The 17,090-nt window shown below is 52.0% G+C and overlaps 1 protein-coding gene across 1 annotated transcript; it reads left to right on the top strand.

The window, feature by feature from the left end:
* The first annotated feature begins 690 nt into the window (after positions 1–690).
* On the top strand, positions 691–11,212 carry LOC133362927 (claudin-15-like). Its single transcript, XM_061581908.1, has 4 exons — positions 691–1,012; positions 1,264–1,345; positions 8,762–8,875; positions 9,757–11,212. The coding sequence occupies exons 1-4, from the start codon at positions 928–930 to the stop codon at positions 9,869–9,871; spliced, it is 396 nt and encodes a 131-aa protein (XP_061437892.1). The 5' UTR covers positions 691–927; the 3' UTR covers positions 9,872–11,212.
* Positions 11,213–17,090: the final 5,878 nt, after the last annotated feature.

Below are 17,090 nucleotides of genomic sequence, written 5' to 3'. Positions count from 1 at the left end.
GTTTTAACATCACGGCCATGCGCAGACAACCACCCCTGTGAATGTTTATTGGGGCCGTAAAGTCAAGTTGAGTTATTTGCCCGTCTGTCTGACCTTCTACCCATCTCTCGGTCCATGCTGACTCTTGTTTATCCATCCGCGCGTTTGTCCGTCTCGCCGTCCGTGCACGAATCTGTCCGTTTGTCTCTCCATGCGTTCACTTACCCATCCATCCAGCAAGCCGTCTGTAAAACCATCCGTCCGTTGTTCTATAGATAGTGCTTCCAGCCGTCCGTCACTCTAACCCTCCGTCCGACCATCCGTCGAACCCTTTGTCCGTCTATCTGTCTAACCCTCCGTCTATCCATCTCACCCTCCATCCGTCTTTCTAACCCTCCTTCCGTCTAACCCTCCGTCCGTCCGTGGGTCCATCCATCTAACCCTCCTTCCGTCTAACCCTCCGTCCGTCCGTGGGTCCATCCATCTAACCCTCCTTCCGTCTAACCCTCCGTCCATCCGTTGGCCCATCCATCTAACCGTCCGTCCGTCTAACCCTCCATCCATCCGAGGGTCCATCCATCTAACCCTCCTTCCGTCTAACCCTTCGTCCAGTCCGTGGGTCCATCCATCTAACCCTCCTTCCGTCTAACCCTCCGTCCGTCCGTTGGCCCATCCATCTAACCGTCCGTCCGTCTAACCCTCCGTCCACCCGTGGGTCCATCCATCTAACCGTCCGTCCGTCTAACCCTCCATCCATCCGAGGGTCCATCCGTCTAACCCTCCTTCCGTCTAACCCTCCGTCCGTCCGTGGGTCCATCCATCTAACCGTCCGTCCGTCTGCCCTCCCGTCCGCCCCCACGTGCGCCAGGCCACGTGCAGGCGTGCCGGGCTCTGGTCATCACGGCGATCGTGCTCGGATTCTTCGGCACGCTGCTCGCCTTCCTGGGTATGCGCTGCACCAACATCGTGAGCAGCGACCCCGCGGTGAAGGGTCGCATCGTCTTCTCCGCGGGCATCATCTACATCCTGGAAGGTGAGAGAGCGCGCCCGTGGCCGCTGTTGCAGCACTTGGCCCCAAAACAGTCTGTCAAGGCTACATGGGGGAGCTTTACCTGTGCATTTGTGTGTCCGACTCAGCCTCAAATGAGTACCTGGTGCGGTGTGTAAACGTCGTCACTGCGGAGACAAAGGCGTGCCGGCCTTCATAGGTGCTCGCGAATAGCACTTGCCCAAACAGTCTCTTAAGGCTACACGGGGGACCTTTGTCTTTTGCGTGTCCGGCAGGGCTGAGCTCCATCATCGCGGTGTCGTGGTACGCGGCGCAGGTGGTTGCAGAATTCTTCGACCCCTTCTACGCCGGCACAAAGTGAGTGCTTGTACTGACCTACCGGAGCCCCTGACCATGACCCTGACACTACCAGTCCAGCAAACACAAGTCCTGACCCTGACACTATCAATCCAGCAAACACAGGTCCTGAACCTGACCCTGACACTATCAATCCTGCAAACACAGGTCCTGAGCCTGACCCTGACACTATCAATCTAGCACACACAGGTTCTGACCTTGACCCTGACACTATCAATCCAGCAAACACAGGTCCTGAACCTGACCCTGACACTATCAATCCAGCAAACACAGGTCCTGAACCTGACCCTGACACTATCAATCTAGCACACACAGGTTCTGACCTTGACCCTGACACTATCAATCCAGCAAACACAGGTCCTGAACCTGACCCTGACACTATCAATCCAGCAAACACAGGTCCTGAACCTGACCCTGACACTATCAATCCAGCAAACACAGGTCCTGACCCTGACCCTGACACTATCAATCCAGCAAACACAGGTCCTGACCATGACCCTGACACTATCAATCCACCAAACACAGGTCCTGAACCTGACCCTGACACTATCAATCCAGCAAACACAGGTCCTGAACCTGACCCTGACACTATCAATCTAGCACACACAGGTTCTGACCTTGACCCTGACACTATCAATCCAGCAAACACAGGTCCTGAACCTGACCCTGACACTATCAATCCAGCAAACACAGGTCCTGAACCTGACCCTGACACTACCAGTCCAGTACACACAGGCTCTGACCTTGACCCTGACACTATCAATCCAGCAAACACAGGTCCTAACCCTGACCCTGACACTATCAATCCAGCAAACACAGGTCCTGACCCTGACCCTGACACTATCAATCCAGCAAACACAGGTCCTGAACCTGACCCTGACACTATCAATCCAGCAAACACAGGTCCTGAACCTGACCCTGACACTATCAATCCAGCAAACACAGGTCCTGAACCTGACCCTGACACTATCAATCCAGCAAACACAGGTCCTGAACCTGACCCTGACACTATCAATCCAGCAAACACAGGTCCTGACCCTGACCCTGACACTATCAATCCAGCAAACACAGGTCCTGAACCTGACCCTGACACTATCAATCCAGCAAACACAGGTCCTGAACCTGACCCTGACACTATCAATCCAGCAAACACAGGTCCTGAACCTGACCCTGACACTATCAATCCAGCAAACACAGGTCCTGAACCTGACCCTGACACTATCAATCCAGCAAACACAGGTCCTCAACCTGACCCTGACACTATCAATCCAGCAAACACAGGTCCTGACCCTGACACTATCAATCCAGCAAACACAGGTCCTGACCCTGACACTGACACTATCAATCCAGCAAACACAGGTCCTGAACCTGACCCTGACACTATCAATCCAGCAAACACAGGTCCTGACCCTGACACTGACACTATCAATCCAGCAAACACAGGTCCTGACCCTGACACTATCAATCCAGTACGTAGGTCCTGAGCCTGACCCTGACACTATCAATCCAGCAAACACAGGTCCTGAACCTGACCCTGACACTATCAATCCAGCAAACACAGGTCTTGAACCTGACCCTGACACTATCAATCCAGCAAACACAGGTCCTGAACCTGACCCTGACACTATCAATCCAGCAAACACAGGTCCTGAACCTGACCCTGACACTATCAATCCAGCAAACACAGGTCCTGAACCTGACCCTGACACTATCAATCCAGCAAACACAGGTCCTGACACTGACACTATCAATCCAGCAAACACAGGTCCTGAACCTGACCCTGACACTATCAATCCAGCAAACACAGGTCTTGAACCTGACCCTGACACTATCAATCCAGCAAACACAGGTCCTGAACCTGACCCTGACACTATCAATCCAGCAAACACAGGTCCTGAACCTGACCCTGACACTATCAATCCAGCAAACACAGGTCCTGAACCTGACCCTGACACTATCAATCCAGCAAACACAGGTCCTGACCCTGACACTGACACTATCAATCCAGCAAACACAGGTCCTGAACCTGACCCTGACACTATCAATCCAGCAAACACAGGTCCTGAACCTGACCCTGACACTATCAATCCAGCAAACACAGGTCCTGAACCTGACCCTGACACTATCAATCCAGCAAACACAGGTCCTGAACCTGACCCTGACACTATCAATCCAGCAAACACAGGTCCTGACACTGACACTATCAATCCAGCAAACACAGGTCCTGAACCTGACCCTGACACTATCAATCCAGCAAACACAGGTCTTGAACCTGACCCTGACACTATCAATCCAGCAAACACAGGTCCTGAACCTGACCCTGACACTATAAATCCAGCAAACACAGGTCCTGAACCTGACCCTGACACTATCAATCCAGCAAACACAGGTCCTGAACCTGACCCTGACACTATCAATCCAGCAAACACAAGTCCTGAACCTGACCCTGACACTATCAATCCAGCAAACACAGGTCCTGAACCTGACCCTGACACTATCAATCCAGCAAACACAGGTCCTGAACCTGACCCTGACACTATCAATCCAGCAAACACAGGTCCTGAACCTGACCCTGACACTATCAATCCAGCAAACACAGGTCCTCAACCTGACCCTGACACTATCAATCCAGCAAACACAGGTCCTGACCCTGACACTATCAATCCAGCAAACACAGGTCCTGACCCTGACACTGACACTATCAATCCAGCAAACACAGGTCCTGAACCTGACCCTGACACTATCAATCCAGCAAACACAGGTCCTGACCCTGACACTGACACTATCAATCCAGCAAACACAGGTCCTGACCCTGACACTATCAATCCAGTACGTAGGTCCTGAGCCTGACCCTGACACTATCAATCCAGCAAACACAGGTCCTGAACCTGACCCTGACACTATCAATCCAGCAAACACAGGTCTTGAACCTGACCCTGACACTATCAATCCAGCAAACACAGGTCCTGAACCTGACCCTGACACTATCAATCCAGCAAACACAGGTCCTGAACCTGACCCTGACACTATCAATCCAGCAAACACAGGTCCTGAACCTGACCCTGACACTATCAATCCAGCAAACACAGGTCCTGAACCTGACCCTGACACTATCAATCTAGCACACACAGGTTCTGACCTTGACCCTGACACTATCAATCCAGCAAACACAGGTCCTGAACCTGACCCTGACACTATCAATCCAGCAAACACAGGTCCTGAACCTGACCCTGACACTATCAATCCAGCAAACACAGGTCCTGACCCTGACCCTGACACTATCAATCCAGCAAACACAGGTCCTGACCATGACCCTGACACTATCAATCCACCAAACACAGGTCCTGAACCTGACCCTGACACTATCAATCCAGCAAACACAGGTCCTGAACCTGACCCTGACACTATCAATCTAGCACACACAGGTTCTGACCTTGACCCTGACACTATCAATCCAGGCAAACACAGGTCCTGAACCTGACCCTGTCACTATCAATCCAGCAAACACAGGTCCTGAACCTGACCCTGACACTACCAGTCCAGTACACACAGGCTCTGACCTTGACCCTGACACTATCAATCCAGCAAACACAGGTCCTAACCCTGACCCTGACACTATCAATCCAGCAAACACAGGTCCTGACCCTGACCCTGACACTATCAATCCAGCAAACACAGGTCCTGAACCTGACCCTGACACTATCAATCCAGCAAACACAGGTCCTGAACCTGACCCTGACACTATCAATCCAGCAAACACAGGTCCTGAACCTGACCCTGACACTATCAATCCAGCAAACACAGGTCCTGAACCTGACCCTGACACTATCAATCCAGCAAACACAGGTCCTGACCCTGACCCTGACACTATCAATCCAGCAAACACAGGTCCTGAACCTGACCCTGACACTATCAATCCAGCAAACACAGGTCCTGAACCTGACCCTGACACTATCAATCCAGCAAACACAGGTCCTGAACCTGACCCTGACACTATCAATCCAGCAAACACAGGTCCTGAACCTGACCCTGACACTATCAATCCAGCAAACACAGGTCCTCAACCTGACCCTGACACTATCAATCCAGCAAACACAGGTCCTGACCCTGACACTATCAATCCAGCAAACACAGGTCCTGACCCTGACACTGACACTATCAATCCAGCAAACACAGGTCCTGAACCTGACCCTGACACTATCAATCCAGCAAACACAGGTCCTGACCCTGACACTGACACTATCAATCCAGCAAACACAGGTCCTGACCCTGACCTGACACTATCAATCCAGCAAACACAGGTCCTGACCTGACCCTGACACTATCAATCCAGCAACACAGGTCCTGACCTGACCCTGACACTATCAATCCAGCAAACACAGGTCCTGAACCTGACCCTGACACTATCAATCCAGCAAACACAGGTCCTGAACCTGACCCTGACACTATCAATCCAGCAAACACAGGTCCTGAACCTGACCCTGACACTATCAATCCAGCAAACACAGGTCCTGAACCTGACCCTGACACTATCAATCCAGCAAACACAGGTCCTGAACCTGACCCTGACACTATCAATCCAGCAAACACAGGTCCTGAACCTGACCCTGACACTATCAATCCAGCAAACACAGGTCCTGAACCTGACCCTGACACTATCAATCCAGCAAACACAGGTCTGAACCTGACCCTGACACTATCAATCCAGCAAACACAGGTCCTGAACCTGACCCTGACACTATCAATCCAGCAAACACAGGTCCTGAACCTGACCCTGACACTATCAATCCAGCAAACACAGGTCCTGAACCTGACCCTGACACTATCAATCCAGCAAACACAGGTCCTGACCCTGACACTGACACTATCAATCCAGCAAACACAGGTCCTGAACCTGACCCTGACACTATCAATCCAGCAAACACAGGTCCTGAACCTGACCCTGACACTATCAATCCAGCAAACACAGGTCCTGAACCTGACCCTGACACTATCAATCCAGCAAACACAGGTCCTGAACCTGACCCTGACACTATCAATCCAGCAAACACAGGTCCTGAACCTACCTGACACTATCAATCCAGCAAACACAGGTCCTGAACCTGACCCTGACACTATCAATCCAGCAAACACAGGTCTTGAACCTGACCCTGACACTATCAATCCAGCAAACACAGGTCCTGAACCTGACCCTGACACTATCAATCCAGCAAACACAGGTCCTGAACCTGACCCTGACACTATCAATCCAGCAAACACAGGTCCTGAACCTGACCCTGACACTATCAATCCAGCAAACACAGGTCCTGAACCTGACCCTGACACTATCAATCCAGCAAACACAGGTCCTGAACCTGACCCTGACACTATCAATCCAGCAAACACAGGTCCTGAACCTGACCCTGACACTATCAATCCAGCAAACACAGGTCCTGAACCTGACCCTGACACTATCAATCCAGCAAACACAGGTCCTGAACCTGACCCTGACACTATCAATCCAGCAAACACAGGTCCTCAACCTGACCCTGACACTATCAATCCAGCAAACACAGGTCCTGACCCTGACACTATCAATCCAGCAAACACAGGTCCTGACCCTGACACTGACACTATCAATCCAGCAAACACAGGTCCTGAACCTGACCCTGACACTATCAATCCAGCAAACACAGGTCCTGAACCCTGACACTGACACTATCAATCCAGCAAACACAGGTCCTGACCTACCCTGACACTATCAATCCAGTAACACAGGTCCTGAGCCTGACCCTGACACTATCAATCCAGCAAACACAGGTCCTGAACCTGACCCTGACACTATCAATCCAGCAAACACAGGTCCTGAACCTGACCCTGACACTATCAATCCAGCAAACACAGGTCCTGAACCTGACCCTGACACTATCAATCCAGCAAACACAGGTCCTGAACCTGACCCTGACACTATCAATCCAGCAAACACAGGTCCTGAACCTGACCCTGACACTATCAATCCAGCAAACACAGGTCCTGACACTGACACTATCAATCCAGCAAACACAGGTCCTGAACCTGACCCTGACACTATCAATCCAGCAAACACAGGTCTTGAACCTGACCCTGACACTATCAATCCAGCAAACACAGGTCCTGAACCTGACCCTGACACTATCAATCCAGCAAACACAGGTCCTGAACCTGACCCTGACACTATCAATCCAGCAAACACAGGTCCTGAACCTGACCCTGACACTATCAATCCAGCAAACACAGGTCCTGACCCTGACACTGACACTATCAATCCAGCAAACACAGGTCCTGAACCTGACCCTGACACTATCAATCCAGCAAACACAGGTCCTGAACCTGACCCTGACACTATCAATCCAGCAAACACAGGTCCTGAACCTGACCCTGACACTATCAATCCAGCAAACACAGGTCCTGAACCTGACCCTGACACTATCAATCCAGCAAACACAGGTCCTGAACCTGACCCTGACACTATCAATCCAGCAAACACAGGTCCTGAACCTGACCCTGACACTATCAATCCAGCAAACACAGGTCCTGAACCTGACCCTGACACTATCAATCCAGCAAACACAGGTCCTGAACCTGACCCTGACACTATCAATCCAGCAAACACAGGTCCTGAACCTGACCCTGACACTATCAATCCAGCAAACACAGGTCCTGAACCTGACCCTGACACTATCAATCCAGCAAACATAGGTCCTGAACCTGACCCTGACACTATCAATCCAGCAAACACAGGTCCTGAACCTGACCCTGACACTATCAATCCAGCAAACACAGGTCCTGAACCTGACCCTGACACTATCAATCCAGCAAACACAGGTCCTGACCCTGACCCTGACACTATCAATCCAGCACACACTTGTCCTAACCCTGACCCTGACACTATCAATCCAGCATACATAGGTCCTGACCATGACCCTGACACTACCAGTCCAGCATACACAGGTCCTGAACCTGACCCTGACACTATCAATCCAGCAAACACAGGTCCTGAACCTGACCCTGACACTATCAATCCAGCAAACACAGGTCCTGAACCTGACCCTGACACTATCAATCCAGCAAACACAGGTCCTGACCATGACCCTGACACTATCAATCCAGCACACACAGGTCCTAACCCTGACCATAACCTCAACCCAGAGCCTGTGTACGTGTGTGTATGTACACAAGTACCTGTGTGTGTACACAAGTACCTGTGGGTGTACACAAAGGCAGCAGAGCCGGTGGGCGGGCGTGGTGTTGGGCGGGCGTGGTGTTGGCCACCCACCCCCTCGTGTGCCACAGTGTTGGCTGGCCTCCATAGGCGCTACAAATCGCGAACAACAACTTGCCCCAAAAGTCTGTTAAGGCTATACGGGGGGAAAACAAATCTTTGTCTCTTGCGTGCAGGTATGAGCTGGGGCCCGCTTTGTACATGGGTTGGGCCGGCTCGGGTCTGGCCATCCTAGGCGGCGGGTTGCTGTGCTGCGTCTGCTGTACTGGGGCCCGGTCTTCTACGCAGAGGTAACTGGGCTGAGCCTCGATTGCTTGCATCACACGAAAGATCAGAGTTCGGAGCGGAGGTTTTCTTATTAAAACCTGGCCCTCAGAACGAGGTCACTCACGCGGAGAGAGAATGGTGGTCGCCCTACCGGTGAACCATCGCCGGGGCAGTGTGTGTGTGTGTGTGGCTGATGGGATGAGTCAAATAACAATGCTTGTGCATCTTCTTGGTTCTTTCGGTAAAGTCACGTAGAAGGGAAATAATAAAATAATGAAAATAAAACATTATAAAATAATTCTCACGACGTTTCGGCCACAACGCAAGCAGCCGTCCTCAGGTGAAGAACAGGTCTGTCGGAAAGACAGAAAGACATTCAGACGCTGTCTTTCCGACAGACCTGTTCTTCACCTGAGGACGGCTGCTTGCGTTGTGGCCGAAACATCGTGAGAATTGTATTTTATTATGTTTTATTTTTATAAATTAATTATTTCCCTTCTACGTGACTTTACCGAAAGAACCAAGAAGATGAATCCCTGCAGTCGTGAAAGCCTTAAATCGAAAAATGCTTGTGCATTTCGCATGCACGGCCTGAGTGACGTGGGAAGGAAGCGTGCTGTCCACGTGTTGGCTTTGCTGCTAAACCACGTGTCCATTGTGAGGTCACAATGGTCCATTGTGAGGTCACGGTGGTCGCCATCCCATTAATCGATGTGGAAAACTTGCCGAGGCGTTCGCGCGGTGACTCAATGAGCATCGCTCCGACAGTGACGAGCATCCGCTGAGCGGGGGCATCGGTAATTGTTTGGCCTGGAGTCGCAGGTCGCGTGCAGCGGTGTGCTAAAGTGTGGGTACCCCCCCCTTCCCCGTCCACCCTCCCCCCTCCGCCCCATGCACTCCGCAGAGACCACACGTTCAAGTACGCGGCGGCGCGTGCGGCGACCCCGATCAGCGCTGCCGCCCCACGGACGATCCTCGATATGGAGGGGCAGACGTACGCCCGGCAGGGCTACGTCTAGCAGCCTCCCCCAGAGGGGGGGCGGGGGGGAGGGGGCCGACATGGTGGCTCCCCCAGAAGGCCGCCCTGCCCTGCCACCCACCACCAACCCCGTCGTCTGGGAGGCCCTGCACCGGCGACTGGGTCGTCGTGAACTTCTCACCCCCCCAGACTTCCCTCGGTGACGCCCGCGCCCCCAACAGTGGCAGCTCCGTGCAAGGATTGTGGGAGGTTTTACGGTGACCCCGGCCGCCATTGCATCACAACCCCGGCCGCCACTGGGTTAGGACGTTGGCCTCTACTGCTTTATGACCATGGCCGCCATTGCATCACGACCATGGCCGCCATTGCGTCACGACGACGTCAACCCGCGGCCAGGACTTTCACGAGGCCGCCCCTGGGCCCCGACGGCAAAATCTTTGCACAAAGTTTGAAATCCCGCCGGTGATGAACAGAGAGTTGGCGGGGGGCGGGGGAAGGGGAGGGGAGTGGCAGCAGCATGGGCCGGGTGCACGACAGAAGAGACTGTTTTGGATTCCGCATTGTTTGCTCGCCGCCCCCACGAATCGGAGGCGGCGATCGTCGTCTGTCGCCACACATTTCCGATCGTGGGTGCCGATGTCCTCCGCCGTCGTCCTCGTCGTCCTCGTCGTCCTCGTCGTCCTCGTCGCCGCCATCGCGGTTGTCCCGCAAGATGTTTAATCATTTCCATCTGCAACGTAATCAAGGGATGTTGCTGCTGCCGCTGCTGCCGTGGTGTCATGGTTAGCAGAGCGGACTTGCGATCCACTCACGGGAGTTGGCCACTTCCTCCGTCGTACGAGGCCCCGGGATCAATCACACACCGATACACATGCAGGCATGCTTGCTGCTGCTAATGGTGCTGCGGTGGTGTGATGGTTAACAACGCTGGGAACTCCGGAGGTCACCCGGTTCGATTCTGTCTCCCAGCACGGCAGTCGAAACAATGGCGCAAGCCCCGCACACCATCACGGCCTCCGTCTCCACCCGGTGATGTTAAGTGGGTTCACTACGATTAAGTTAACTTGCGGGTCGCACGCGATGGGGGGTTAAAATGTGGGCACTCCTATCCCTTCCAAGATGCCAAGCCGGCTTGGAAGAGGAGGCTGAAATGCTCTTAAAAAAGGGCTGCTTTGAGCAAGCAATAGCAGAGCTCCACCCGTATCGTTTTTGTTTGCATTTGACTGCAAGTATTGTGATTAATGTAAGCATGATTCCTTGAAAAAGGTGTCAGTTTTGTTGCCAGAAAAAAGGGGAAAAACCCTATTAGTATATTTTGGTACCGGCAAAGGAGGTCCCATGATGCACCTTCTAACACTTAACGGGGGTTGCGGGGGGTGGTGGCGGGCGGGGGGGGGGGGATGAATTCTCGTCGGTATTTTTGTTGTATTTTATCAGGGCCTGGTGTTTACAGAATTTGCTGTTTTCGTTAATGGAATCGCGGTTGCGACGGTTCGTCTGTGAGAATAACGTGGACACGTTACGTTTGTGTGCCAGCGAAAAGACGCGCGCGCACAAACCTTCCCGCGCACTCGCAACACACACACTCAGGCCCCTGGTTCACAGGTGTGTGTGGTTTGGCTCAGGTTTGGGTCTGGCTTAAAAGCCACGCCACTTAACTTGAGCCCGCTCGGAGCACGGCGGTTCTCCACGAGCTCGAGGCCAGGACCAGGAACTCGGCTGAGCGTCTTTGTAAGCAACTGAGCGACTCAAGCCTGAGCTGGGCTGTGATAGAGGCTAATTCTGAGCCGGATCGCGTTGGAGGCCAATGCTGAGCTGGGCTGTGATAGAGGCCAAACCTGGGCTGGCTATGTTAGATGCAAAACCTGGACCGGGCAATGTTAGAGGCCAAGTCTGAACTGGGCCATGATAGAGGCCAAGCTTGAGCCGGCTGTGTTAGAGGCCAAGTCTGAACTGGGCCGTGATAGAGGCCAAGCTTGAGTCAGGCTGTGTTAGAGGCCAAGCCTGAGTCAGGCTGTGTTAGAGGCCAAGCCTGAGTCAGGCTGCGTTAGAGGCCAAGCTTGAGTCAGGCTGTGTTAGAGGCCAAACCTGAGTCAGGCTGTGTTAGAGGCCAAGCCTGAGTCAGGCTGTGTTAGAGGCCAAGCCTGAGTCAGGCTGTGTTAGAGGCCAAGTCTGAACTGGGCCATGATAGAGGCCAAACCTGAGTCAGGCTGTGATAGAGGCCAAGCCTGCGCTAGGCCGTATCCATAGTCACGACCCCAAGTCCATCGACCCTCTGTCCCGTGTACAAAACTTCACGAACCTCTCACCGCAACAACAACAACCAACAACAAAAAACGCCACAGAGGCAATCTGGATTGTCGCCGTCAGACTTTGGACTCCCACGGGGCACGTGCCAAGAAACCGCGCCGCCAATTCTCAAATTCCCCCCCCCCCTCCCCCCCTCCCGTCGGCTCCAAATTGTAGCTGGAAGCAGCGACAAAAAAAACAAATACTCGACACATTCGTTAATTACGCCGCCGTTTCAGATAAATGTTTTTTTTTCACAGCACAAAAAAGGCAGGCCTGAAGGAGAGCGAGTGGACAATAAGGGTTGTGGACTACACTCCGTGGGATAATGTGCAGTCTCCAACTCGTATTATCCACTGCATCCCTTCCGCTCGCTCAGAAATTACTTCACGGGATCTTTAAATGCCCGTTGCTGCGAGTGAAGCGGACGGTGCGTGGGTAGTTGCACTAATTGCTACGGTTAATTCCCGCCTCGCGGCATTAACCAGGGCGGCCTGTCGGATTCAATCCGGGCACATTTTAATGTCCTGCTCCCTTGCTTTGTTCCAACGCCATACGAACTGTTGAGACTCGCACATTCGCACGATTCAATCCAGCAACCCAGGATCACATCCACTGTGAACCTCCTATCACCCATGGGGGAGGTTCTCCCAAACCCAATTAGTGCTTCAGATTCCCGCCAGCACCTCCGGTTTAGCATGCTTGGCTACGTACGTTGGGAAAGAGGTGATCTCTCTACTGGAGGTCAGATGACTGGAGGTCCTACAGAAGGCCAAAGGGAGGCTCACGTGTGAGCCCACACTGACTGGGCTGGCCCTTTGGACACTTAAGCAAGTCCTGATGGCCATAATGGCATCCTTATGGCATGAAGACACACACACGCACACAGGAGACAAAGATTTCCCATGCAGCCTACCAAAAGCTCTTGCTTTGAGCAAGTGCTTTGAGCGAGCACCTATGGAGGCCAGCACTGCACACCTATAAGGGTGGTGTAGCCAGAAATAAAAGCTCGGCCGCCTTTGTCTCTACATACAAACCCAAGAGGTCGATCACTCGATCTCCTCTGCTGCTCCCCCCCCCCCCCCCCATACCCATATCAACGACCCCGGTGTCTGGAATTCCCTCCCCGCGGTTGAACCCGTTTCCATCCCAAAATGTTTCGCGGCCACATCTCCACCTCTCCCGGCTCCATTCCGACCGCCAGCTCTCCGTCCCCCGCAAAAACACGGAAATCTCCCGGCTGGCCGCTTCGAACCATAGCACCGACCGATGGCCAGGAACCGGAAGGTTCCATCCATCCGTCGCCGGTAAAGTGTGGCGAGCGCGGCGCTGTCCGCCCGGCAGAGGTCACAACCGGGTACCCGATACCCGTACCCTACCCGATACCCGGCTACCCGTAACCGGCCGGGTACAGTTATCCGTTTGTGAACCTGGTGCGGCCGGGTACGGGTAGACCGTGAGTCACTGGTGAGTAACTGTTTGTCACTCATTTCCCAACGTCTTGTCTCTTCTCACAATTCAAGTTCCTAGAATCAACCCACCCGCAACTGCAACATGGCTTAATCTCAGAGGTCGCAATCGGGTACCCGATACCCACACCCTACCCGATACCCGGCCGGGTACGGGTAGGGTACCCGTTTGTGACCCTGGTGCAGCCGGGTACGGGTACGGGTAAGGAATGAAAACCCGTTTGCGACCTCTGTCCGCCCGGTCTCTCCCACCCCCGTTGTCCGTCGTCGCGAGTAGTTTTTAACCGCTTTTGTCGTTGTCGTCGTCGTCGTCGTTAAATATTCGTTTTCCATTTGTTACTCTCGCGTTTTCGCTGTCGGTACAGGTCGTCTCGTACGACGTCTTGAGTAAAGGCACTTGTATTTTTAGGGGGAGGGTTTGGGGGGGGGTGGTGGTTCTGTATATTCGGATCGTCGTTTTCCCGTCGTTATTTGTCGTCGTCGATTGGTTCTTAGGTGAATTCCGCTGGTGATAGGATGGGTGCGTGTGGTTTTTGTCACAGTAACGAGGTGGGAAAGGCGGCGATCGCTTGCCCATGTGTATCATCCACAGTTGAGTAAAAAAAAACTAAGAAAATAAGCTGCGGTGTAATCGTTTGAATGTGGACCGTGGCGCTGTAACAGGATGAAAGGAATCTGCGACAAGAATTAACGATGATATTCTTAGGTTTTTTCGGTAAAATCACGTAGGTAAAAATTTTAAATTAATAAAAGTAAAATAAAAAGAAAATAACAATCACGACGGTTTCGGAGGCAACACAAGCTTCCGTCTTCAGGTGGAACCGTCACAGCATGATTGATGTATCAAGTAAAGAGTATCAAATAAATTTATTTAGATATTTACACGATCTAACCCCCCAACAAAACCTGTATCATGCATGATATTGGTCGTGAAAGCCTCTTACATGTTAAACGTCGAAATCCGCTCCGTCACAATCAAGTCGTCGGCTCTGGACACAAATCGATTTGCCGCTACCCCGAAACAACCGGATAGGTAATATCCCCCGGACGGGCCCAGGTCAAAACCGTGCAGCGATCGATTTGGCCGCATGAGGCCTTGCCTGGCTGTGGGAACACGGAGCCCAGAGGTCGCAACTGGGTACCCGATACCCGTACCCTACCCGATACCCGGCTACCCGTACCCGGCCGGGTACGGGTACCCGTTTGCGACCCTGGTGCGGCCGGGTACGGGTAGGCCGTGAGTCACTGGTGAGTAACTGTTTGTCACTCATTTCACAACGTCTTGTCTCTTCTCACAATTCAAGTTCCTAGAATCAACCCACCCGCGCCTGCAACATGGCTTCATCCCAGAGGTCGCAATCAGGTACCCGATACCCGTACCCTACACGATACCCGGCCGGGTACGGGTATCCGTTTGCGACCCTGGTGCGGCCGGGTACGGGTAAGGAATCAAAACCCGTTTGCGAACTCTGCCTTGCTTGGGCCACCACGGCAAGATGGCTGATGGGTCCTACGGAAGGCCCAAGCAAGGCCCACGCTTGAGCCCATGCAGACGGTAGTGACCTTGTGGCAAGAAGTCTCAACAGCAATACGTGCCATGCGCCACCTGGTGACGGTGGCGTCACCACGGCGCCTGTGCCAGGCCAGGTGCACGAAGTCTCAACAAAGCTCCTCTGGATAGCCCAGTGCCGGATGAAACCAATGCGGGGACTGGAGCATAAAGTGGCTTTAAATTAACGAAAAAAAAACACGTAAATATTAAAAACACTAATTTTTTTGCTTGCACAGTAAAGTAATTGTATTTTTTTCATTTGCTATGCAGCCGGATAATACGACAAACCGCTAAACTTCAACACCCAGCCGTTCGTAAAAGTCGGAGGCAGTATAGACCTATAGTAATAGAGCAAGTGCAGAATCACTGAACCGGAATTGATAGCTTGAAAGCATTTAGCGCGGGGCCCTTGAAACTTCGGGGCCCGTAGCTACTGCATATATCGAAGCTACTACTTTTGTTGTAGCTACTACATTTGTTGTAGCTACGACATGTGTTGTAGCTACTTTTGCTTCCGGATAATCCGGCATTGACCCACCACCCACCCACATCCCCCCCCCCCAAAAAAAATGTGCCGAAGCCAGTCCGGGATTTGTCCGTGGTGTCTAAAAAGCTTTCTGGTCTAAATTTCGATTCAAAGCTTTCGTGACTGCAGGGATTCATCTTCTTGGTTCTTTCGGTAAAGTCATCACGTAGAATGGAAATAATAAAATAATAAAAAGAAAACTTCGTGAGAAATTTTTAAATCATGTTAATTTTTTATTATTTTATTACTTCCATTCTACGTGACTTTACCGAAAGAACCAAGAAAACTTTCTGGTCTAGTCCAGGGCGATGGGGGGTAGAGGTGAAAGTGGAAGACAAGAGAGGAAGAGGGGGGGCACAGTGAAGGTGGCGTTTCAAAACGCTGGGGGCAGTCGATTTTTTCTCCTACACCACCACCACCCCCCCCACAACTCCCCTGTTCTCATTCAGCAAGTTGAACGCCGTTGAGCCATTGGTACAGCAAAGAGCTGAGAATGGCGCCTGGCACACTTAATAAAAGACTCCGTTTACTGCCTGCCTGCCTGCTTGCCCCCATAATACTCGCTCTCTCTTAAACGAGGGGGGGGGGGATTAAAGGTTAAATTCCGTAAACGATAATCTCGGCCGACGGTGGTACGTTGGTTGGTTGTGGTTTGGGAGCGCTTAAAACGTGGCTTAGACCGGTGGTGGAGGTGGTGGTGGCGATGATGGTGGCAGCGGTGGCAAACTCCACGTTGCCACCACGGTTATTACCTCCCCCCGTTTTCTTGCACAGGCGAATTGAGTTTGCAGGTCTGCGAGGCTTGCAGCCGTTTCAATGCGGGCTTTTTAGGGTGAAGGTTGTGATTGATAGGGGCACGGGGTGGCCAATAAGGTCTGAGTTGGTCTGTGGTTGGTAAGGTATGGCACTGATAAGGGGTTGACAGGTATGTCGTAGTGTAGTGTATAGTAGTGTCGTGTGTAGTGTATAGTGTAGTGTATAGTAGTGTAGTGTATAGTAGTGTAGTGTATAGTAGTGTAGTGTATAGTATAGTATAGTAGTGTAGTGTGTAGTGTATAGTGTAGTGTATAGTAGTGTAGTGTGTAGTGTATAGTGTAGTGTATAGTAGTGTAGTGTATAGTAGTGTAGTGTGTAGTGTATAGTGTAGTGTATAATAGTGTAGTGTATAGTAGTGTAGTGTATAGTAGTGTAGTGTGTAGTGTATAGTAGTGCAGTGTATAGTAGTGTAGTGTATAGTAGTGTAGTGTATAGTATAGTAGTGTAGTGTGTAGTGTATAGTGTAGTGTATAGTAGTGTGTAGTGTATAGTGTAGTGTATAGTAGTGTAGTGTATAATAGTGTAGTGTATAGTAGTGTAGTGTATAGTAGTGTAGTGTGTAGTGTATAGTAGTGTGGTGTATATCAGTGTCGTGTATAGTTGTGTG

Source organism: Lethenteron reissneri, unplaced genomic scaffold (genome assembly GCF_015708825.2).
Source record: "Lethenteron reissneri isolate LAM-NWPU_2019-01 unplaced genomic scaffold, ASM1570882v1 scaffold_1638, whole genome shotgun sequence".
Lineage (NCBI taxonomy): Eukaryota > Metazoa > Chordata > Hyperoartia > Petromyzontiformes > Petromyzontidae > Lethenteron > Lethenteron reissneri.
This window is presented reverse-complemented; position numbering and strand designations above follow the sequence as displayed.

Coding starts and splice junctions, on each gene's coding strand:
- LOC133362927 (XM_061581908.1), top strand. CDS start 928: ATGCGCTGCACCAACATCGTGAGCAGCGACCCCGCGGTGAAGGGTCGC. Junction 1,013..1,263: donor CATCATCTACATCCTGGAAG/GTGAGAGAGCGC, acceptor CGTGTCCGGCAG/GGCTGAGCTCCATCATCGCG. Junction 1,346..8,761: donor CCCTTCTACGCCGGCACAAA/GTGAGTGCTTGT, acceptor TCTTGCGTGCAG/GTATGAGCTGGGGCCCGCTT.